Raw genomic sequence first — 24,821 nt, 5'->3', positions numbered from 1 at the left:
ATGTTTCTACCACATGGTTTTATCGAGAACCTGTACTGCACTCTTTTTAAATCAGGATAGAGACTGTTTTTTTGTTGTTTTTTTTGTCTCGTGACAACATATCTGATTTATGGAAAATTACAAAAGTTCAACCTACTTCATCCCATTGTAACCAGTGGATTTTGCTAACACAATTCACATAATTACAAACCCACATCAAAGGTCAAATGTAACTGTCAATTATGGTAAAGCAGATGAGTTGTCTTATCATCTTTCCCCATTCCCGTTGTGTTATTTTGCTAGGGTAAACGCCTCCGCAGAGGTTACTTAATTGATGCTTATTTAGGAGCAAGGCTCTCTGTACATTTTATTAAATTAACAGTTTTTCAGTCCCATATCGACAGAAAACAAGAGCAGAGCTTAGTCACTTAGAAGTATCTAACAATTTACATGCCAGCCTCACAACAATCAGAGAATAAGAAACATATTTTAATAGTGCAAATGGGTGAGCATCTAAAAGCTCGAGTTAGGCTTGAGCCTGAAGCCTGGCTCTGGAACAACTCAAGGTCCTGTTTGAACTTCAATCCCATTAAGAGTCAGGCTTTCATGTTGCTTCTGCCTGCTTTCCTCCCTGTACCAGGAATGTGTTATGACCAAAGCAGCAAACAATGGAACTCAGGAACCAGGCTTGAGTCTCAGAGTTGGCTCAACATCCTTTGATTCTGGGCAAATCACTTAATCTACCCACGACTATAAACAATGCATGTGACTCTGTGTTATGTAATTGGTGCTCATGTAAAGTTCTCCAATACCTTTGGTTCAAGTGCTCACTTGATTTTAAAAAACTGCAGAAAAATGCACTAAGAGGTAAAAACAAAACCTTTGAATGAGGAAAGACAAATAGATACCCATTTACTGGCTGATTTGTACAGAGCGAAACTAGAAACCTGGACAAATCCCAGATTTGAGGCTGCATGAAATGGGGGAGGTCCGGTTGCTGCCTCAAATGTACTTCCCTTCTTTGAAGTCCAGTTTGGCTATTCTCCCCCCACCCTGTTCTACCATCTGCTGAGGTAGATCTCCTCCCACCTGATGCTGCCTTTATTTTAGCCCAGGCCACTTCACACCTCATCAAAGCAGCCTGGCTCAGGCTGCCAGAGGCTCACCAACCAGAGAAGTGTACCACAGGGCTGAAATTGGTAACTTTATCAAGAGTTCTAAAACTCTTTCCCTGTCCAAGTTATATTATGTGCAAGAGTAGCAAGTTGTTGGATTTATTATAACTTGTAATTTGATACAAAACTTGCTATATTTAGTTCCTTCCTATGGAAAATAAGACTTTGTGATTTTAAAATAAAGTCTCTCCATGTAAGCCTATGGAGCCCATTCATTAATATGGAGAAAATGAATTTGGCTATTTTTCCCTCACCAGGGCCTATAAAACATCTTTATATACAAGTCCCTGCTAATAGGTACACTGCACCCAACCCTGGGGGCACTTAGGGCATACCTTAGGGGGTAATGTATATGTAACAATAAGGTAGCTTAGGACTTTGGAAGTACTTTTAATTCCAAAGTCGAATTTAGGTTAACTTTAACTTAAAAGGAGCCAACAAGCTAGGCCTGCTTTTAAGAGGACACTGGGCACCACAGCAGTGCACCTATGTGAGTACTACTTGTGCTAAGGCCCATAAACCTACATGCTCTACCACATATTGGGGACTTATAGGTAGGTTGGTACAGCCAATTATAATTCGCTTAATTTGCATACAGCATTTAAATCACAGTACAGGCCCTGCTTAGGACACCATCAGAGTCCAGAAAACACCAGTATGAGTTGAAAATGGGGACAAAAAGTGAGGGGGCTTCTGCTATCAGCCCAGTTTGCCCACAGCAGTGATATAATGTGCCCATATTAATGTTGAAGCTTCCACATGCTAAATTTGTTTTTCAACTTTAAAGAAGCTTTAGCATATTTTACATGGTTTGTTGTATTATTTACAAAACACATATTTTTGGGGTGCGGTTCTTGTACAGCCTCAAAGATCCAAGCCAGACCCTTGGCTCGCCTCTGGTTCAGCTCCCCCTGTTAATTTGTTGGCTCACCCAGCTCTATCTAATAGTGGTGGAAAAATGCAAACTTGTTTTAAAGGTTGTGGAAACTCTTTACAGGCTATTAGCTAGGACGTGGTTGTTATTGTAATTTTTTGCCTATCGGTTTTTACAGTCTGTGCTGTGGATTAACATAGGCAGCTTGGGGAATGTTTTTTTCTGTTGTTCCTTGCATTATCTTGGATGCTCTGTGTTCTGGCTGAAGTCCCACTTGCTTTGCAAACACTACTAAGTGCTTGGTGTCAACGAGCATATGCAGTTATTTAAAGACTCATAAAAAAGCATTTAATTGTATGTGATGGTAATTTTTGTTATGCTATTATCTCTATGGCTTTCTGAGACTCCACCTGTAAGATTAATTTATGCAGTCTGCATTCATCCATAAACTCACTCATCCACAACCTATCCATGCACTCAACCAATTCATTTGTGTAATAACTCAATCATAGATTTATGCACTCAATCATTCACCCATTTATGCACGAACTAATTTACCCATTCATCCATCAATATGCTGATTCACTCATTCCTTCATAAATCAGTGTGCCTGCTTATCCTTCCATACATGGAATCATATTTACCTTCACGCACTCCGCAATCCGTACATAGATGAAAAACAACTTCTCTCTTTCACTTCAAAGCAGACCTATTTGCTTTGCTAATGTCTGTTTTTTTGGACTGCCCCGAGTAATGGAAATACTTCTTTCAATGTGGATTGGTAATTTTGCTGTCAATAGAATGCCAAAATATCAGAGTGTAAATGACTAAGGTGAAATATAAGTTTTAAGTGTTCGTTAAATGACTCTCATCATAATACAAATTATGGTATAACTAATACATTATTGAGTTACTTGTAAGTAGCTTTTGGTAATTGAGCGTTATTACATATTCATATATAAATGAATTTAGGAGATTATGTACAGAATGGCATGGCTGTAACATGAACTGCATTTCCTTTAAGTGGAGAAACCAACATACCCTTCTACTTTTTTTATGTGATCAACATAAATGAGGTATTTACTCCAACATTTTTTGCGCATTTTGGTTCACAGAATCTTTTTTAATTCTGACTTGTATTAAACTGATTATAATAACTATTAAACTGCATGGTATGTTTAATTCTGCACTTGCTTTATTCATCGACAGCAAACATCCTCTCTCTTTCATACTGAAGAACATTATTTTTAGGGGCATAAATACTAATTTTTGGCGCAGGGCAGCTCAGCCAGTCACTTTTGTGGTGCTGCCCTGTGTCACATGAAAAGAGGAGAAATGTGATGTATGTATCCAATATGGTACATTCCTGTCCTTTCCCCCTGCGCTGGTGCCATTTTGGCTGCCTATCGCCAACACAGACAAACTTGCACCATCCTGCAAGGGTGCCTGCGTTGCATGCAGGAATGTTTTTGTGAAGGAATGGCCACCTTCCTGCACAAAAGCGATCCTAGAAGGCTTTTTCCTGCACAGTCCTCGGAGGCACTCTGCAACACACATTGAAAGACGAAAAAGAGGAGAAATTGTGATATTTCTCCTTTTTTCACCTCCCCTAGGGAGGCATAAAGTTTTGGTGCATCCCTGGGTTTACAAGTTCTTGTAAATCTGGGGATGCGTCAAAATCCATGGAAGTTGTGTGGCAACACCCACTGCAAAGCCCATGGAATGCCTACCAAGGACAGAGTAGCGCAATGCAGTGAGTTGCTCTGCATTGCACTACTCCATTTTTATGAGGCAACTCAAAGTCATGCAAAGTGGCTTTGCGTGGCTTCATAAATCTGACTTAGAGCCTTGCATCACACATGTACCACTTTGCATGGCCCAAACGTACGCAAGGCTTGCATAAATATGCCCTCAAAGATTTAAGCAATTTGTGAGAAGGATGACTGAGTGACCATGTATTAGAAGGAATAAAGTACCCTCTGACACACATTATAAGGATTTTACAAGTCACAATATAGTTCCATGACCTTATAAAGGAACTCACCCTTTGGTTTTGTTCTTTCATATGGTCAGGGAACTCCTCGGTGACATGAGGTATATCCTTAAAATTAATGACATAGGGGCTTAATCCCATAAATCTAAGAATGGACTTCAGCCAGTTTATTGAATACAATTAGCTTTGGTTGTTTTGAAAAGTCTAATATGAATGTTCTGTTTCAATACCAGAGATATGCAATCCTGCAGAATGTTTTCATCCATTACCTTTAGCCATGGCAGACATCTCATTTATGATTGTATCTTCTGCTGATATATGGGTTGTTAAAGCATATCGATTTAGATTTAGCAATGAAGAGGAAAATTCTTTTGAGAAATATATAGTATGATCATTTATATGATATTTAAAAAAATGATTACTTTGTGCTCATTTTTCCAGTGTGTATAATACCGCTCTGTTTCCTGCCATAAGTATCGGACAGTACAGTGTTCTTGCACCAGACTTTGGTAAAGCAAAGATTGCTGTTCAGAGAATTGCTAAACTTTTTGAAAGGAAACCATTAATAGACAGCTACAGCGAAGATGGAAACATATTGGTGAGCATTTACCCTGAACTCCAGTATATTAAATTAGAAAATACAGTCTACTGTTTAAAAATGATATCTCAGTCATTCTTCTATTTCACAAAGTCTACGTTTAAATTTCTGTTTTTATATGTAAGCTTGTGGCTAATAGTGTTGCCTGTGTTAGAGTAATGAGTTATAGTCATTTTATCACCAGTTGATTTTTTTTTGGTGTTCCCTAGAAACGTTTTAGAATATAAAGTCCGCTGATTACTACATTCAGTTTCGATATATTTATTATAAATAAACACAGTTTTAACAGTGAATAGTATTGACCATGTTTTCTAATTCTACTCAGGTAAGTCCAATTAATATGGTAGGAGTATTCAAACCACAAGTGTTCAAGGGATTTATAAAATCAAATCGAATATATATATTATATATGTTTAATTAAAATGAGTTATTCTGACAACAACAACTTACATTTATTCACATATATTGAATGTGTGGATGACGGCTGGCCCATCCAAAACTTCTGCATGATGCTATTCAAAATAGTTGTTCCACGAAGTAAGACTTTTGGTTTTAAGTCTACCCTCTTTTATTACATCATAGGCACTTGAAAATGGAGGTCAGCTTGGACTTCACCTTAACTCTAACTTTAAGTTATTTTTTGTTTTCTTTATTAACCTTGTACTTTGAGTATCTCTGACAAGTTTTTGTTCTGTAGCTTTGTTTGCTACTTTTCTGATTTAGCAGTCATAGTTGTTTACAATTCGATCTTTTTGTTAATCTATTTTGTAGTGACCCACTCGGACTGCTATGAATGCCGAGGCGTCCCGGATGTACACTGCATGCATCCTCTGGCCAGGCTCGGCCAGAGGCTAAAAATAAAAGGGTCGTAGACCGCTATGGATCTTTATGCCCATACTATGTCACTCGTGTAGGGCGTCCATTATTTGCATTGTACGATTGCAAGGCGTAGGCCTCATGGCATTGAGGTACAACTTGGGGGCCCATTACATTTTACTGCTTTGTGACCCAGCATATGTCACTCCCATTGGACACACACACAGCAGGCACAACAGCATGGCAGAGTCCCACATCAACACATGCTTGTCGGTGGAATACAGCCATTCAGCGAATTGGCAGACCCAGCCACAGCAGCACCCCAGTGGTAGATATGGATTGAAAGAACAGAAAACTACATCATAGCAACCAGGAAAACAAATGAAACTGTCAAGTTCTCTCTACTGCTTCACTATGTCGGGGATGAGATCCATAAACTATTCGAGCATCTGCTCAACATTGGAGCAGCGTCTCACTATGGCACAGCAGTAAAGGCCCTCAAAGGCCATTTTGACCGCCAACTAAACCCTGACTTTGAGCAATTCAAACTGTGCCAAGCCCACCAGAAGGAAGAGGAAACTATTGATGCATTCTACGCATGGCTATGCGAGCTAACCAGCATGGGCACAGCAGACGACTAGCTCAAAGAGTTCAGAGCACAACTAATCCAAGGATGTTGCTGCAAGACATTGAGAGGCCTCATCTTACCCCCAACCCAACATAAGCCTCAACGAAATCCTTGTCATGGCCAGGTCACATGATCTCTCAGTGGCAAGATCATCTGAAATGGACCTAGCAATCCAGCAGACACCGGAAAATGTGCTTACCAACAAATCAGATTGCGCAGATGCTATAACCAGAAGAGGGAAACCTAGGAGACCACAGACTCCAAAGCCCAACACACCCTGATCTCATTGTGGCTACTGCGGCAGGGAAGAACACCTCCCAAATGAATGCCCAGCCCAAGGACGTACATACTCAAACTGTGGGAGACAAAATCACTTTGCATCCATGTGCAAAGGAGACAACGAAACAGAGGAACAAGAAGCAGGTGGATGCCGACTAAGGTGATACGTCAGCTATCCCTAAGCGAGCTGCAACTAAAGGAGCAACCTCATACTTAATGAGATACCAACAACCAGAAAATGAATCACTGTTGAATGAAGAGGAAGACATATTCCTCATTTAATTTGACAACAAGCTAACAAAGCACCGAAGACCACAACCGGCATGCTTGATTGAAGTAGCAGGTTTAAAAATCACAGCCTTCATTGATATAGGAGCATAAAGTCAATGTGATGGGCATCTAACAATACTGCTGCCTCAAGCTTAGACCTACACAATCACCATCTTGCACAAAACTCTTCACATATGGCATCCGGATGCCTCTGCCACTCAAAGGCGGCATGGCAGTATGCATCATATCAAACAGCCAAGAGATTCAGACAACCTTTGGTGTGGTCGACAAAGGAGCTGACACCTTGCTGGTAAGCCATGCAGCCAAAGACCTGGGGCTAGTGTCATTTGCATGCAGCATCAAATCCAGTCAGACAGGATAATTATTACAACAATTCCCAAGTCTTTTCGAAGGGCTCAGTGCCTCAAGGCCCCTCCTGTTCAACTGCACATCCACACAACTGTCAAATCCATGGACCTGCACAACCGGCGGGTACCTTTCCACCTGAGACCTGGAAAATCTACGAATCATCAAGAGGTTACTGGGCCCACACCGTGGGTTTCCCCAATCATCATTGCCAAGAAGCCAAAACAACCTGGCATGGTGCGCCTATGCATTGATATGAGGCGTCCCAACAAAGCCATTAACAAAGAGAGACACCCGACCCCAACCATGGTAGACATTATAGCAGACCTCATTGGAGCATGGTGGTTCTCCAAACTAGACCTAAACTCAGGCTACTACCAGCTGCTTTTGGAGGAAGGAAGCCGCTACATTACCACATTCTTAAACCATTAGGGCTCCAAAAGATACAAAAGGTTGAATTTCAGGATCTCATCTGCTGCAGAAGTATTCCAGGCAGCCATCAAGTAAACCCTCTCATGACTCCAGGGAGTTATGAACATAAATGATAATATTTTAATATTTTCATCCACAATGGAGGAACACCAGAAACACCTGAAGGCTTCATTGAAACACCTCTGGAAATACAGAGTCTGGCTAACGAGGACAAGTGCTCCTTCTTACGAAACACCATTGAGTTCTTCGGCTACGTGTTCAACCAGGGTGGTGTACAAGTAGACCCGTGAAAATTGCAGGCCATCAAGCAAACCACAGCACGCACCATGGTATGTAACATCAGCAGCTTCCTTGGAATGGCCCTGTAGTGCAGCCATTTTATCCCCAACCTAGCCTTAGTCATGGAGCCTCTGAAAAGCAGACACCACATGGAGGTGGGAACAACCGAAAGAACAAGCTTTTCAGAAAGTCAAGACAGCACTACTGAGCAAACCCAAAATGGCTTACTTTGACCCCACCCAACAGACAGAGCTGCTAGTAGATGCTAGCCCAGTGGGAGTCGGCGCAGTACTAATACAAGAGGAGGAACCTTGCAAGTGGGTGCCGCTAGCATTTGCCAGCCAGTTGCTCACCCGAACAGAGACCAGGCATGCCCAGGTAGAAAGAGAGCGACATAAGTGATTAAGTGGGCCTGCACCCATTTTCACCTATACCTCTGTGGGAAATCTTTCACAGTAGAGGCCAACCATCAGCCCCTCATCCTGCTATTTAGAGGCACTGCTCCACACCCCCATCTTGGATACAACACTGGGATATCCAACTTTAGCACTACAGTTTCAGCATCGTATACAGACCAGGCGCCAAGAACCCCGAAGATCTTCTGTCATGCCATCTGGCCGAGAACTCCAGGGAAACCGAGGAGGATGCCAAGGAATCTGATAACTATTCCCACCTGGTGACACATTGGCCTGTCTGAAAGCAATAAACCTCAGTGAGATCCTGGAAGCCACCAAGAGTGACAATCTGCTAACAAAAATCATGGGTGCCCTTAAACCAGTGTCCTGGTAGAATTTTCTCAGTGATGCAAATCTTTGGCAAGGAGTAGAGAGGGAGAACAATACACAAATGTAGAGGATCCTTTACAAACTCAGCACTTCCCTGGAAGGCCTAATACTACGGGGCCATCGACTAGTAAAACCTGCGTGCCTGCAACACCAGATAACGTCCCTTGCACGTGGAGGTCACCAGGGTGCGGCGTAAACAAAGTCACATCTAAGATCCAAAGTCTGGTTCCCAAACCTCTAAGCAACTGAGCTCATACAGCGTTGCACTGCCTGCCAGATTACAAGCACCCAAGAGGTGCCAGCACCCGTCATCACAAAAGACCCATGCACTGCCCGATGGTCCAAAGTAAGCATGAATTTTGGAAGCTTTCCGGATGAAAGGATGACAATGCTCCTGGTCAATGGGCACTGCAAATACCCTGTAGTTGACGTTGTGGAGTCACCAGCATTCATCAACGTAGTCCCCACTCTGGAAAAAGATATTGGCACTATTTGGACTACCCGATGAACGGAAAACTGATAATGGGCCTCCGTCCCAAGGGATCGAGCTCAAAGTATTCCTAGAAGATAATTGTACTATTTGGGCCACCCGACAAACTGAAAACCAACAATGGACTTCCATTCCAAGGGACCGACTTGAAAGAATTGCTAGAACACCTAGGGATCCAACACTGTTTTATCATCCCCCAATGTCCACAGGTAAATGGGGATGTGGAACATGTTATGCACACTTTTAACAAAGCCCTGATGATAGCAGTCCTGGAAAAAACAGACCCAGAACTTAGTCTCCACAGGTTCTCAAAGGAGTATCAAGTTACGCCACATTACACCACTCAGCAAACGCTGTGGACCATCATGCAAAAAGGGAAGAGGCAGGACATGATACCAACATCTTCTGAATGGAATCCACCATCATAAGGTTCACAGGAAAAACAAAACATTTGTGAACAAAATAATGTCTGTGTCAGTGAAAGAAGGCATGCCAAAGTCCAGAACATCACACCTGGTGAAGAAGTAATCACCAGGCTGGAAATTCCAGACATCTTTCGAGCCCAGAGTCTGGAAGGTTGTCAATGTGGATGGAATGATGGTGACAGCTCACAAAGGTTTGGAGGCTGTATCGAGGAACATATCATGGTTCTGAAAAATCTTGACTCCTACCTCACCTGCAGTAGAAAAGACAGAACAGACTGAGATGATGGACCTCAAAGAGTGACAATCTACACCAAAAGCAGGAAAAAGAACTTAGGAGTGAGAGCAGCCAGGTGAGATTGCAAGCAGAGCAGAAAATGGGAAGATCTGATCATCCCCGATATGGCCTAAGACCCCATACCCCACTGAGCCAATGGCTCAGATACTATATGTGCGTAATTCAAAGTTAACAAGGAAGAACGCTGATACCAAGTTGAGGAAGGATGTAGTGAGCCACCAGGACTGTTATGAATGCTGGGGGTGACCCGGACATACAGTGCATCCGTCCTCTGGCCAGGCGTTGTCAGAAGCTATAAATTAAAGGGTTGTAGACCGCTCGGGGTCTTTATACCCATACTGTATCACTAGCGTAGTGTGTCCATTATTTGCAGTGTTTGAATGCAAGGCGTAGGCCTCATAGCACTGAGGCACAACTTAGGGGCCTGCTACATATTTATTGAAGCTACTAACAACAACATTGCAGAACATTGTCTTATAGAACTGAATGAAGCAATTGAGGCAGTACGTAAAGTCAAAGAGAAGTACAGTCTCAAATAACAGCACATCGCCATTGGTCAGTTCCATTCCACATGCAACGAGTATCAATGCAGCCACAGATATCAACACTTGCATCCGCTTCCAGACAGTCCAAGTTGGGTTGCTTAGCCACAGCCTATATATATGGAAAGAGTTCCACAGGAATCCTTTAAAAACCAGTCTGCAAGAATTCATAAGGTTAGTGAGGGAGATGCATGCATTTTTCACCAAGAACGTTTTGACCCCACTACATAAATTTAGTCACACTGTGTTGTAAAGTGGATTATTGGTAAGGGCAGGTAAGTACCAACACTTAGCAATAGGCCACTAACCCCCACTAGGTCCAGTTAGGTCTCAATAAATTAACCACAGCTCAAACCTTGGTAGCTTAACAACGAGCAACAAGGCTTAAAGTAGGAGACAAAGTGCGTAAAGCATTGAAATATCACAAAACAGCAATAAAATAAAACACATGAAATAGTTTACAAATTCAAATTTATACAAATAGGACATATTCTTATCTTTAATTTGACAACAAAACAAATACAATCGGATAAGGGGAACAGGAGATATGAATTTTTAAAGAATAAATATTTTTTAGCACATAGAAAGCAAATGAACCCCTCTGGATATCGGGTTGCACTTCGAACGGGGCAAAGTCAAAATTTGATGCTGTCTGAAATCAAGCCCTGCTCGACTACAGCAAGCGGGAGGCCTCGGTCAAAATTTACCTTCAGACTTAGTGCCAGATGTACAAGGACCTTGCGCCCCTTAGCGCCACATTTGCAGTGAAACTGTTGCTGCAATTGTGACGCTAATGGGCCACTATCATAGGGCCATATTTACAAGGTGGCAAAAACTAGGTTTGCACCACCTTGTAAACCCCTTGCGCCACATCATGCATAATATATGCATTAAAATGAAGTTCCTATTGATTTCAGTGGGCCTATTAACAAAATACTGGATTAGAGTAATTTTTTTATGGTAATCCAGTATAGCATTACAATAACGTAAAAAAATTATGCTATTGCCTCTAACATGCACCATGGTGCACCGTATTGTAAATACAGTGCTACCATGGTGGCGTTAGGGGGCACAAGAGGGTTTAAGAAAAGTAGCGCATCACTAGTGATGCACCACTTTCTTTTAAATATGGCCCTTAGTCTTTTTTTTGAAGATTTTTCTCACCGGGATGAAGTCACCAATCCGATCTGAGTTACCTGGAGCCCTCTTTGGATAGGCGTTGCAGGAGATCTAAGTGAAGAACTTTACCTCTGGACTTACATGATTTTCAGGAAGGAAATCTTCGTTCCAGCCGAAGGGGAAATTGGATCCGACGTCCCTGGAGCCCTCCTCGGAAACGCTGCGCGGGAAGTCTCGGTCAACTTTTTACATTCAGACTTTGTCACTTTTTTGGAGCTTTTTCTCGCCGATGTCAGACGACCCTCTGCAGCAAGCCAATTTTGAGTCGATGTCGTAAAATTGCCTCTCCAGGAGTCCCCTGTGAAATCATGGAAGTCTGGGGCTCTGGAGCTTTTCAGCGGGATGAACCTGCTGGTCAGGCCGGGTTGAGGTCGACATAAGCCGGCTTGACTCACGACCTCGGGAAAACCCCTTTATGGAGATTTTTACCAAAAGTCCTCTAAACTTCTTCAAGCTTCTGAATCTTCTTCCAGAGGGCCTCTGTAGGTTCTTTAGGGGTACACAACTCATCCCAAGGTTCCAGAAGCTCTGAGTTGCTCCTTGAGGGTTAGGACTCCAACTCGCAATATACAATGGTGAGCTGGTCAGTTTCTTCAAGTTTTGATGCAGGGGACTCTTGTTAGCTATTTTCTACCTGTAGCAAACAGGGAGCCCCTTCTTGAAGCAGTTGAAACCAGGCAAAGTCCTTTTAGTGGGGAAGTGGGCAGCTTGTGCAGTCCTTCAGAGTTCAGTGTCAGGGGTCTAGCAGGTTAGTCCTTCTTCTTCTTGTCTTGTTCCTTGTAGCGATCTGAGGTATGGGTGCAGCTCTGCCATATTTATCCTTGGGGGTGGAAAGTGGGGTGGGCAACTGTCCAATCACAGGCAGACCACCACCCTCTTGGATGACCACTTCCTGGGAAGTGTGGCAAAAGTCAAACTTGGGGAGCAACATTCTTTAAAAATCCAAAATGGCAGAAATTCAATTTTGGAGGTTAGATATGGCTGAGTCCACCCACTGGTGTGACTAAAATTCCTTAACACACCCATTTCCTGCCCTCTCCTAATCTAATCAAGGTTTGACCTGATTTTCTGGGTTTGCAGGAAAGAGGGGAGATCCTTACCTGCTCCAAATGACCTTCTCTCCTTTGAAGACCAGTTTGGCTGCTCTCCCACCATCCTGTTTCACCATGTGCTGAAGCAGATGTCCTCCCCCAGGCACTTCCTTTGTCCTCAGCCCATGCCACTTCACCCCTCATCAAAGTAGCCTGTCCAGGTTGCCAGAGGCTGACAAATCAGAGAAGGGCACTACAGAGCTGAAGTTGGCAACTTTCAGGTAGAGTTCTAAAGCTCTTTCCTTAAACAAGTTATATTGAAATCAACATTCACATAACAATCAGTTTGATAACAAACTTGAAATATCTAGCTCCTTTTGGGACTTTATTAATTAAAAATAAATGTGGTCATTACAACCTTGGTGGACAGTGTTAAAGCGGTGGTAAGACCGCCAACAGGCCGGCAGTAAAAAAATTGGAATTACAACTGTGGCGGAAACCACCAACAAAGACAGCCACTTTAACACTCCGACCGCCATGGCGGTACAAACGAACAGCGCAGCGGTCACTGCCAACAGACAGGCGGAGGACAAAGTACCGCCCACAGTATCACAACCTACCAATCCGCCACCTTTTCCGGGGCGGCTTCACCACGGACAGAAACACGGCGGAAACATGATTTCGAAGGGAAAACACTCACCTCTACACACCCCACGAGGAACCAGGACGCCATGGAACCAGAGCTGTAGATCCTGCCAGCCCTTATCTTCTTGCTCCTCTACCAGGAGCACGAACGCCGGCGGCGAAGACCACGGTGAGTACTGCACCTATGACACAGGGGAGGGAGGAGGGAAAAAACAGGGACACACACATGCAACACCCCCACCCCCACCCTCACCCACAACAACACACACACTAAGACATCTTGATACATTACAGTTACACCCCGCAATCCTCCCCGGAAGAATGCAAAGACCAAAGAAAATGAGTGTAACCATTGTAATATCTTAAATTCAAGTACGCAAAAATATACATGTATACACTATAAATAAAATATACACCAAGAATAGTAGTCCAGGTAGTGCTCCATTGAAGTCCGTGGAACACTGGGCCCACACGGTATGGGCGAGGCCTACACAAGATCCCCGACCATGACGGAGAGAACACTGCATGGGCATCAGATAGCAATAAAACAGGCACCTCAGGGGGAGGGAAAGGGGGGGCACTTCAGCCGGTTGACTGCACAATGCCAAATCCCTGAGGGGCCCACATGCCCACTGTTCAATCCTTGGGAGTGCAAAGCCACAGTCTCTCAAGTCTCTACAGTGGGTGGTTTGCCCACTGCTTTATCCTGGGGAGTGCAAAGCCACAGTCTCTCAAGTCTCTACAGTGGGTGATTTGCCCACTGCTTTATCCTGGGAAGTGCAAAGACATGGTCTCTCAAGTCTCTACAGTGGGTGGTTTGCCCACTGCTTTATCCTGGGGAGTGCAAAACCACAGTCTTTCTTCACTGGTTCTGGAGGGGGCTTGGTGCCCAGAGTATTTCATCCTGCCAAGGAATGAGGTAGTGGATGTCTTTCTCCACTGGCTCTGGAGGGAACTTGATGCCCAGAGTGCTTCATCCTGCCAAGGACTGAGGTAGTGGATGTATGTCTCCCCTGGTTCTGGAGGGTCCTTTGTGCCCAGAGTGCTTGTGGCGGCAGTGCCCTGTTCAGCGGTGCTTGTAGCAGCGGTGCCCTGTTCAGCGGTGCTTGTGGTGGCGGTGCCCTGTTCAGCGATGCTTGTTGGGCGGTGCCCTTTTCAGCGGTGCTTGTGGTGGCGCTGCCCTGTTCAGTGGTGCTTGTGGCGGCGGTGCCCTGTTCAGCGGTGCTTCTGGTGGCGGTGCCCTGTTCAGCGGTGCTTGTTGGCCCAGCGGGGCTGGTGCTGGCGGTCCTCTCTCGCCCAGTGGGGCTGGTGCTGGCGGTCCTGTCTAGTGCTGGCGGTCCTCTCTGGCCCAGCGGGTCTGTTGCTGGCGGTCCTCTTTGGCCCAGCGGGGCTGGTGCTGGCGGTCCTCTCTGGCACAGTGGGGCTGGTGCTGGAGGTCCTGTCTGGCCCAGCAGGGCTGGTGCTGGCGGTCCTCTCTGGCCCAGCGGGGCTGGTGCTGGCGGTCCTGTCTGGCCAAGCGGGGCTGGTGGTGGTGGCCTCCTGGGCGGCGGGGATGATGGCGGTGGCCTCCTGGGCAGCAGGGCTGGTGATGGCGGTGGCCTCCTGGGCAGCGGGGATGATGGCGGTGGCCTCCTGGGCAGCAGGGCTGGTGATGGCGGTGGCCTCCTGGGCAGCAGGGATGATGGCGGTCTTCTCCGCAGTGCTGCTCTTCCCAGACTTGCTGACTTTCTTGTGGCCCTTCCCCACCTTGGAAGGTGTCACAGCTGACTCCACACTCCCACCTGTACCCCTGGGAGCGGCTTTGTTGGCTGAAGTCTTCCCCCTCTCCCGCCGGGCACTGGCCAACTTTTGATGCTTCACAGGTGGGGGACTGTCCATGCTGTGACTCCGTGCCACACTGGCTGCAGGCACCACTGGTCCCGGAGATGTTGTGGCTGAGGTGCTAGTTTGGGACCTGGAGAGTCGGGCCCTAGGAGACAGTCGGGGTGGGGGAGGTGTGGGAAAGAGGTCAAGGTTGAACAGGAAATGTTTTTTGGAATCACTGGGACGGGTAGCTGGAGGGGGTTTGGGAGTGGAGGAAGAGATTGTGGTTGTATGAGGTGTTCGTTTGGTGACTTTGGGTGAAGGTGCATGCGCTGGAGGCTGTCGTGAGGTGGATGGCTGTTGGGTGGGTGTGTGCCTCTGTTTGTGTCCCTTGGGAGGTGGTGTCACAGATACACTGGGAGAGGACACAGAGGACGTGTCAATGGCAGTGGGGTGGTGACTGTATGTGAGCGGGGTGTGGTGGTGTGTGTGCTGGTGATGAAAGTAGTGGCTGTAGATGTATTGCATGCAGGTGTGAGTATAGATGAGACTGGGAGGAAGGAGGGAGACAAGGAGGAGGGGGCACAGTGGAGGCAGTGGATGTTGGTGTATCTGCATGTGTGTGATGCTTGCGTGAGTGCCTGTGGGATGTGTGGTGCTTATGTTTGCCTGAGTTTCCCTTGTGTGTTGACGTGTGTGCATGCTGGTCTGAAGGTGTGCTTGGGATTGGCTGAGGTAGAGGGGATTGGGTCTGGGTGGAGGAAGTTGGAGGGGGAAGGCTAGACACAGGGACAATGGCTGCCATCAGTGCTGAGGCCAGAGTCTGAAAAGCTCGCTGGAAGGCCGCCTGACCAAAATTAATGCCCTCCAGGAATGCCTTTGTTTGTTGCAACCACCTTTCTATACCCTGGATGGCATTCAAAATGGTAGACTGCCCAACAGTGAGGGACCTGAGGAGGTCAATGGCCTCCTCACTGAGGGCAGCAGGGGTGACTGGGGCAGGGCCTGAGGTGCTTGGCGTGAAGGTGATGCCCATCCTCCTGGGTGAACGGGCATGGTGCAAAGGCTGAGGGGCTGCTGAGAGGGCGGTACTGGTAGGGGGGGTGGCGGCTGGACCTGTAGATGCGGGGGGCACAGATGTTGCCGCCACCACAAGGGAGCTCCCATCAGAGGACGAGTCCGTGTCACTGGTGTCAGTTCCTGTCCCCGCCGTGGAGCTCCCCTCACCCTCCGTCCCACTGGTGAACTCCGAGTCCCTAGTGTTGCCCTCCAGGGACATGTGGGATGCAGCTCCCTCCTGCTCCGGTGCCACTGCTCCTCTGCCTGATGATGCTAATGCACACAAGAACAGGGAGACCACAAAAAGGGGTGGACGATAGAAGAAAGACATGTTGAGTGCATGCATTACCGCTACCGTCGGCGGACACTACAGACACAGAAGCCCCCTGCATTATGCCGCGCACTTGGGCTCCACTGTTCAATCCCTGGGACATGGCTATGGATGACATCTGCACACATGGATGACACAGGAGCCTGACTAGGTGTACTTGGCACTGTACACAGGTGGGGTCGGGTGCCAAAGGGTCTGCCAGAACAAGGGGACCTAACTAGCACACTCGCCCTGGCCTAAGGAAACCCACAGCCCACCTCCCCCACCCAGACACCTCCACTGCAAGCAAAATCAGCAGAATGAGAGTGTACTCACCCCCTTGTGGCTGCTGTGATGCCGACAAGCGTCCATCCAACTCCGGGTACGCCACCGCCAGGATCCTGAACATCAGGGGGTCATGGTGCGACGGGCACTCCTCCCACGTTGGGAGGCCATCCCCAGCTGGGCCTCTGCCGTCTTCTTGCTCCAGCGGCGAATGTCCTCCCATCTCTTATGGCAGTGGGTGCTCCATCTGTGGTAGGCTCCCAGGGTCCGGACGTCCTTGGCGATGGCACGCCAAATATCTTTTTTTTCCGGTTGGCGCTGACCTACATGAATTGTACAGGGGGAAAAGAAAAATTATTACCAAATGCACCGTCACAGTCATTGGCCCCCATCCCTACGCTTGCCATGATGCACATGCACTCACCGTCGTTTCATGCACGCCTCAATCCCCCTCCCCATCTTTCATCCACCCCACTCCACACAGGCATAGCCCATACAGCTTGCTCCCAGTGTATTTACCTGTTTGTCTGGAGGACGGTAGCGTAGCGTGTACTGGGGGATGACCCCATCCACGAGTTTCTCCAACTCCTCCGATTTGAAGGCAGGGGCCCTTTCCCCAGACGCACGAGCCATTGTCTCTTCCAGACCGAGGTCACAGCAGCACTTGCAGTGTAGGTCCTCTCCTGTCGAAGATCAGGTATAGAGTGATTGAACAGATAGAAAATGGCAGTCACGTCCTCGACGGTGCGTACCGTCACCATCGGCATACATCGTCATTGGCTCCTGGGACCCATAGGGTCCAATGTTAACCAATGCAGCACTGCGCCGTGGTCTTTGACTGCCTACCGCGACGGTGTACAACCCCAGCGCAGTTACCTCACATCCCATTGTCCCACTTTACAGGTCAGGCAGCCGCCATTTCAGGGGCCCACATGGCTTAATTTTTAACTGCATCACACATACCTAGGCCTTGCCTCAACACTCATACAGGCCAATTTTCGGATTATGATTAGTATTCGGTGTAAGCTGTGGGTACGTACCTCTGAGTTGGTTGACTCTGTGCTCGCTGTTGTCCTTCAAAGGCACCCTCCGCTGGGACATGTGAGTAGATGGCAGCATCCTCCGGTGTACAGACCGTTGGTGGACCTGTCAACAATGGAGGAAAGACATGTGATCATCACCTACAGGCTTGACCGTGCCACAATCCAGGAACTGTGTGCCCAGCTGGAGCCAGACCTGATGTCAGCTATTCGCCATCCCACAGGAATCCCCCCTCAAGTGCAGGTGCTGCCAGTACTCCATTTCCTTACAAGGTCGTCATTTCAAACAACAGTGGCCATAGCATCAGGGATGTCCCAGCCTATGTTTTCCAACGTGTTGTCCAGAGTGTTGTCTGCCCTGCTGAAACAAGTGCGGAGCTACATCGTTTTCCCTCAGGTGGAGGATTTGCCTACAGTGAAAGGAGACTTCTATGCCCTGGGACATATCCCCAACATCATAGGTGCCATTGATGGGACACATGTGGCTTTGATACCCCCAGCAGGAGTGAACAGGTGTACAGAAACAGGAAGAGTTATCATTCCATGAATGTGCAGATGGTGTGTTTGGCAAACCAGTACATCTTCCATGTTAATGCCAAGTTCCCTGGCTCAGTGCATGACGCTTACATCCTGCGGAATAGCAGCATCCCTTATGTGATGGGTCAACTCCAGAGGCACTGTGTGGTGCTATTAGGTGAGCACCTGGAAACAAGTCAGTGGGAATGGTTGTCTGGGTCTGGGGATATCCCTACAGGTTAGTGTGTGTCTAACAGTTGTCTCTCGCCATTTGCAGGTGACTCTGGTTACCGCAACCTGCCATGGCTACTGACCCCAGTGAGGAATCCCAGGACAAGGGCAGAGGAAAGCTACAATGAGGCACATGGGCAAACTTGGCGGATAATAGAGCGGACCTTCAGCCTCCTGAAGGCCAGGTTCAGGTGCCTCCATATGACAGGTGGATCCCTATTCTACTCACTAAAGAAGGTGTGCCAGATCATTGTGGCCTGCTGTATGCTTCACAACTTAGCTTTGCGATGACAGGTGCCTTTTCTGCAGGAGGATGGTCCAGATGGCGGTGTTTTTGCAGCTGTGGAAGCAGAAGAAGAGGACATGGACAACTGAAACTCAGTGACCCTGCAATATTTCCAGTGAGACACAGGTAAGAATACAAACTTGCCTACTACATGTACTTTAACACTACTACCTCTCTACTGTCTGCTTTTTTCACCCAGTGTATGGTCCCTGAGTTGTCACTTTCCCTTACAATTTCACAGATGTGTGTCCCACAGTGTGACATCTGCTTTTTTTCCTCATGGACTAGAGCTGTGTGACATAGGTATGCTGACATTACAATTGAAAGAGCATGTTGCCACTGTAATTGCTACTACACTATTTCGAAATCACAGGCTGACTCCAGATTGTTTTGTGCTTCAAGGGAGTTTATCGAAGTGCTCAATATTGGAGGGGGTTGTAAAATGGTGAGGGGTGATGGTGGAGGAATGTCCATGGCAGAGTCCAGTCTATTAGTCTCACAGGTGCATTGCCCAAATGGGCATAGGAAGTGAAGCTGGGGCAGTTTGAGGATGGACAGGGTGACAAAGTGGGACAGAAAGATGACATTCAGGCTGGTCTCATTTCTTGGCGGGGGTCTTGGCATCATTCTCTGTCTTTGTCCTGGATCTCAGGGACCGTTTGCTGGGTGGTTCTCTATCTGCAGGGGGTGGGGTGCTGGTGTGGTGGTCCTGTGGCGGTGCCTCCTGTCCACTAGCGCCGGCGGAGGTGGTGGCCAGTTCATCATCCAGTGTCAATTGCTGGTTCTGAGTTCCTCCCTGAAGCACAAATACTGTTCCTCCTGCAGGCGCTGGGTCTCCTGAAACTTGGCCAGTACTGTTGCCATCGTCTCCTGGGAGTGGTGGTAGGCTCCCATGATGGCGGAGAGGGCCTTGTGGAGAGTGGGTTCCCTTGGCCTGTCGTCCCCCTGTCGCACAGCAGCCCTTCCAGTTCCCCTGGGTTCCTGGGCCTCCGTCCCCTGGACCGTGTGCCCACTATCACTGCCCCCAGGTCCCTGTTGTTGGGGTGGTGGGTTAGCCTGGGTTCCCTGTAGTGGTAGACACACTGCTGCTTGACGTGTCCTGGGGACAGAGGTATCAGCCCGCTGGGTGGGTGCTGTGCTGGTGTTTCCAGAGGGGGCAAGCTCTGTAGTGGCCTTTGACTGTGTCAGGGAAACCGACTGTCCTGAGGTCCCCGATGGGCCGGGCTGGTCATCTAGATACAGTTGGACAGAGCTGCTGTCATCACTGTGGGCCTCTTCTTTTGGTGGTGTGGACATGTGTGGACCCTCCTGTCCGTTGACGTTGGGTAGGGGTCCTGCAGGGGTATAAAAGGATGTTTATTACATCTGTGTGTGCCATGGTGTGCAATGGGTGGGTGACCGTGTACCCCAGTGCTTGCATTTCTGTGTGTTAGCTTGTGTGATGGTGGTTTAGGGGTGTGTATGGGTATGTGCAGTGGCCATGCTTTGGTGATGGGTGTCCATGCTTTGTTGTTGCATGCAGGGCTTAGTGTTGGTGGATGGGTGGGTTGTGATAGTGGGACATTTGTGAGGAGTAGGAGTGATGGGGGTGAGGGTGAGGGTGGGGGTATGTGATTGCATGCAGGTAGGGTGGGGGAGGTAATAGTAAAGCGTTGACTTACCAGAGTCCACTCCTCCATCTACTCCTGCGAGGCCCTCAGGATGCAGAATCGCCATGACCTGCTCCTCCCATGTTGTTAGTTGTTGGGGAGGAGGTGGGGGTCCGCCGCCAGTCCGCTGAACCGCAAGGTGGTGTCTTGGGACCACGGAACGCACCTTCCCCCGTAGGTCGTTCCACATCTTCCTGATGTCATCCCTATTTCTTGGGTGCTGTCCCACTGCGTTGACCCTGTCCACTATTCTTCGCCATAGCTCCATCTTCCTAGCTATGGAGGTGTGCTGCACCTGTGATCCGAATAGCTGTGGCTCTACCCGGACGATTTCCTCCACCATGATCCTGAGCTTCTCCTCCGAGAACCTGGGGTGTCTTTGCCGTGCCATGGGGTGGTGTGGGTGATGTGTGGGGTGGTGTGTGTAGTGATAAGTGAGGTAATATTTAGTGGTGTGTTGTGTGAGGTATGTGGAAGTTCTGTGGGTGATGGTATTGTGTGCCTGTGGATGCTTGGTAGTTGTTTGTGGTGTCTCTGTCTGGCCTTCTCTCTGTAATTGTGGTCGTAGGGGTTTGTGGGTGATGTGGGTGTGTGTTTTATATTGTAATGGGTGTGTGGGAGTAGGGTGTGTATGTGTATCGTGTGTGTGTGTTTCGAATTGTCCAATAGCAGTGTTTTGTTAGAGTGTGTGTATTTTGAGCGCGGCGGCGTGTACCGCCAATAGAATACCACGGTTGAAAGACCGCCACGTGGATTCGCGTGTCGTGATAGTGTGGGCGTATTTCTGTTGGCGTGACGGTGGAGGTTTTGTTATCGCCAGTTTATCACTGACCTTTGGTGTGGCGGGCTTGTGTGGATTTCTGAATTTTGGTGGATTCCGAGCTGTGGGTCATAATGGCTGTGGCCGAATTCCGCGGCCGCGGAGGTGTGTTGGTGGTCTTCTGCACGGCAGTAAGGGGCTTTTACTGCCAATGTTGTAATGAGGGCCAAAGTCTCCTTATTATAGCCTATGGAGCTCATTCACTGCAATGAGTGAAAAACTAATGTGGCTATTTTGCCTCACCAGGGCTTATAAAACATATTTTATAAGGTCCCTGCCTATAGGAACACTGTACCCAACCCTGGAGGCACCTAGGGCACGCCTTAGGGGTGACTTATATATAAAAATAAGGTAGTTTAAGACTTTAGAAGTAGTTTTAATTCCAAATTTGAATTTAAAGGTAACTTTAATTTAAAAGTAGCCTGCAATGCAGGCCTTCCCTTAAAATGACACTGAGCATTTCAGCAGTGCACCTATGGGTGCACACCCATGCTGGGGTTCCTAAACCTACATGCCCTACCAGATGCTAGGGACTTATAGGTAGGTTGATACTTCCAATTATAGTTATCCTAATTTGCATATCCACTTTGCACAAAGCACTGTCGCTGGGACTGATTAGCAGTACCCAGGGCACAGCCAAGAGTCAGTAACCACCAGTATCTGTCCAAACAGTTTGGGGGTGACCAGGGCGAAAAGGAGGACTTTCCTACTGCCCCCCTTAGATGAAAGGTGATGGGTGCTAACCTACACCATGGTAGTCCTAAGCAGATAAGTAGAAAAACCTGGAAAGGCCATCTGCCTTGGCATGGGCACTCCCAGGTCTAGGTTCTGCTGTAAAGTCCATCCCCTGTAGAGAAATGGACCACCTCAACTGTTTTGGATTCTCCCCCTCATTTGCATGATCCCTCTAAGAGGTCTGTGGCCAGTCTGAACATGGAAGTGAGTGCCAAACAGGTATAGCCTCAACTTCTTTAGGGAACAGACCACAGAAAACACCTCCCTCTCAATGGCACTCCATTTTATTTCTCTGGGGAGTAGTGCCTGCTGGTGAAGGCAACTGGCTGATTCTGGCCTTTTCATTGACTTGTGCTAACACTGCCCCAATCCCTTCCTCTGAAGCATCTGTTTGCACAATAAACTCTTTGCTGCAGTCAGGGACCAGTAGAAGTTATGCTGAACACATATCCCTTTTCAGAGTGTTAAAAGCTTTCTGACACTCTGGGGTCCAAATGAGATTTGTGGGCTGGATTTTAGGAGTCTCCCAGTCCAGGATTGTCTGGATCTCGGGCTGGAGAGTCTGTACATGGCATTCATATAAGGTGGCCCAGGTACACCACTGAAATCTACCCTATCTGGCACTTGCTTGCCTTGATAGCCAGGTGTGCCTGGAGCAGAGCCTGAAGCACTTCTTTCAGGTAGACCAGGTGATCCTCCCAGGTGGAACTGAATACAGCTACATCATACAGATAAGCTACACTAAAAGATTCCAACCCAGACAAGACTCTGTTCACCAACCATTGGAAGGTGGCAGGAGCATTTTTCAATCCAAAGGGTATCACTTTGAATTGAAAATGGCCCTCTGGGGTGGAAAATTCTGACCTCTCCTCAGCTCCTGGGCTTAAGGCAATCTGGCAGAATCCTGAGGTCAAGACAAATGTACTGAGGGACTTTGCACCCCCAAACCTATCAATTAGCTCACCAGCTCTAGGTATGGAATCAGCATTAGTCTTAGTTACTGCATTTAGACCTCTGTAGTCTACACAAAATCTTGGCTCTTTTTTTCCCACCTTGGGGATTAGGTATGGGAACCAGTACCAATGGACTGGCCCAAGGACTATCAGAGGGCTCAATTACCTTTAACTCCAACATCTTAGCTATCTGTATTAGAAAGGGCTCCCAACCATTGGGTGGATGGTATTAACTTCAAAGATAATGAAGCAATGTATCCCTAGAGACAAGATACAAAGCAATATTTCAAATAGTCAATAAGAAAGGACTGACTCAAAAAGGAAATTTGAGATTAAAATTTTTAAAATCATGACGGTTTATTACAAAGTTGAAATTTACAATACTGAATTAATGAAATGTAAATGCAGCACTTATGTGCAAACAACAGGAAAAATGCTAAGTCTCAAGTGTGCAGCAAAAATAATAGGAAATTGGACAGGATCCCTTTAAGAGACCGAAAAGATCTGACTAACCCCCATATTCAGGTGTGAATGTGCAGTTTTCTTGTATAAAAATTACTAAGACTGTAAAGTCAGCACGGTATGATAATAATAATTCACTGTTTAAAATATCACATAACATAACCCTATCACTTTAGCTCTACCCCACTATATGAATATTGAATCACCCCTTATAACCAGGGTAACTTAATTTATGTGATTGTGCACCAGCTTCATTTTTTGCATCAATATGAATTTGCCACTTTTGCTACAAAATACATAATCTGCTGCATAGTCTGTAGATTTAAACCCCCTAAAAATTGTTTTGGGCTAAAAAGTGAAAAGGTTCTAAAAACGCTGTAACGCATGTTGCTGTGCAGTGGCAAAAGGTTGAGGGGGCACCTTTCTGTTGCTTGTTGCTGTATGTAGGTGTTAAACTAGTGCCAATGAGTTGCAACCAAAGCCCAGTTAGTGTTAACCAGTGTAAAAATGACAAAATAATGAACTAATATTATCACAAAATATAGTGCTGTAACTGCTGTAAACTGCGTAATTTGCATTTCCTTGCAGCATAATTTAGTCAATCCTGCCACATAATTTGTCCGCCCTGCCGCATAATTCCATTGGCCCTGCTTATGCCCTAATATCATCCCGAGGTGTTAGTACATACTAAATACATGAAAAACAGAAAGTCCTTGTAAACGAATGCATTACAGTGTGCAAGCAGGAAAGATTTTGAATATTGTAGCAAAAGGTTTACACTAGATGGCTCTTCCAGAACAGTGTCATACAGATAAACACGGTCCACATCTTGCTGCACCTAGTGTCAGGTGAAAATATAAATATAGAATGAATGTCATTACACATCCCTCTGCTATGAACACGATGGCACTGAGGCCTTACTGAAGCCTAGTTACCTAATACATAAAAGCATACTCTAACACATTGTAATGATTTTGCTTCAATTGCTATAGCTGTGTGTTAGTGCATGTGAATCAAAGTGCAGAGCAACTGATATTTATACGTATTTTAGTTTCAAGGCACAAAAGCTCCTTCACATATAATTATCCAGGTATACTCTTTTACTAAAACTAAAATTGGATAGGACTGCGATAACAAGCTTTTCCATGACTTCAATTTGCAAAAACTTTGCTTTGCAATTTGCAATTCATGTACATGCAACTCTTAGGCATTTAAATGTGTTTTCCCTACCAGAGAATCAATGCTAATCTGAAAAAAGTGTCATAGCACAAAACTGATCATCAGAATCAATATTTTAAAAGAATTAAAATAGGTCCTTCAAAACGCTTGTAACACCACATTTAGCAAACAGATTTCCTGTGTCACTTCTGTGCACATCCGGATAAGCACTGTCACATCAATTGTTGATAAGAGCAATTAGTGAAGCTGTTAAATATGGTAAATAGAATATAGAAATAATCATAGCTGGCTGAATCAGTGTGTGTCCACAAGTTACAGTGCAACAAATTTTCTGACCCTAAGTTCCAGAATGCCCTGTTCCTTTTTTACTCTACCACATAATATGAGCTATGGAAAAACGTATATGCCAAAT

The 24,821-nt window shown here is 46.5% G+C and overlaps 1 protein-coding gene across 8 annotated transcripts in view; it reads left to right on the top strand.

Annotated features, from left to right (window-relative positions):
• Nucleotides 1-24,821, top strand: part of LOC138262021 (ATP-dependent translocase ABCB1-like) — a 920,359-nt gene that overhangs the window by 655,222 nt on the left and 240,316 nt on the right. For all 8 annotated transcript variants that reach the window (XM_069211673.1, XM_069211677.1, XM_069211676.1 and 5 more), the window contains one exon: nt 4,463-4,619. In XM_069211673.1, the coding sequence (XP_069067774.1) occupies nt 4,463-4,619 (157 nt within the window). The remainder of the gene's footprint in view (nt 1-4,462; nt 4,620-24,821) is intronic.

Source organism: Pleurodeles waltl, chromosome 10 (assembly GCF_031143425.1).
Source record: "Pleurodeles waltl isolate 20211129_DDA chromosome 10, aPleWal1.hap1.20221129, whole genome shotgun sequence".
In the NCBI taxonomy this organism is placed as follows: Eukaryota; Metazoa; Chordata; class Amphibia; order Caudata; family Salamandridae; genus Pleurodeles; species Pleurodeles waltl.
This window is presented reverse-complemented; position numbering and strand designations above follow the sequence as displayed.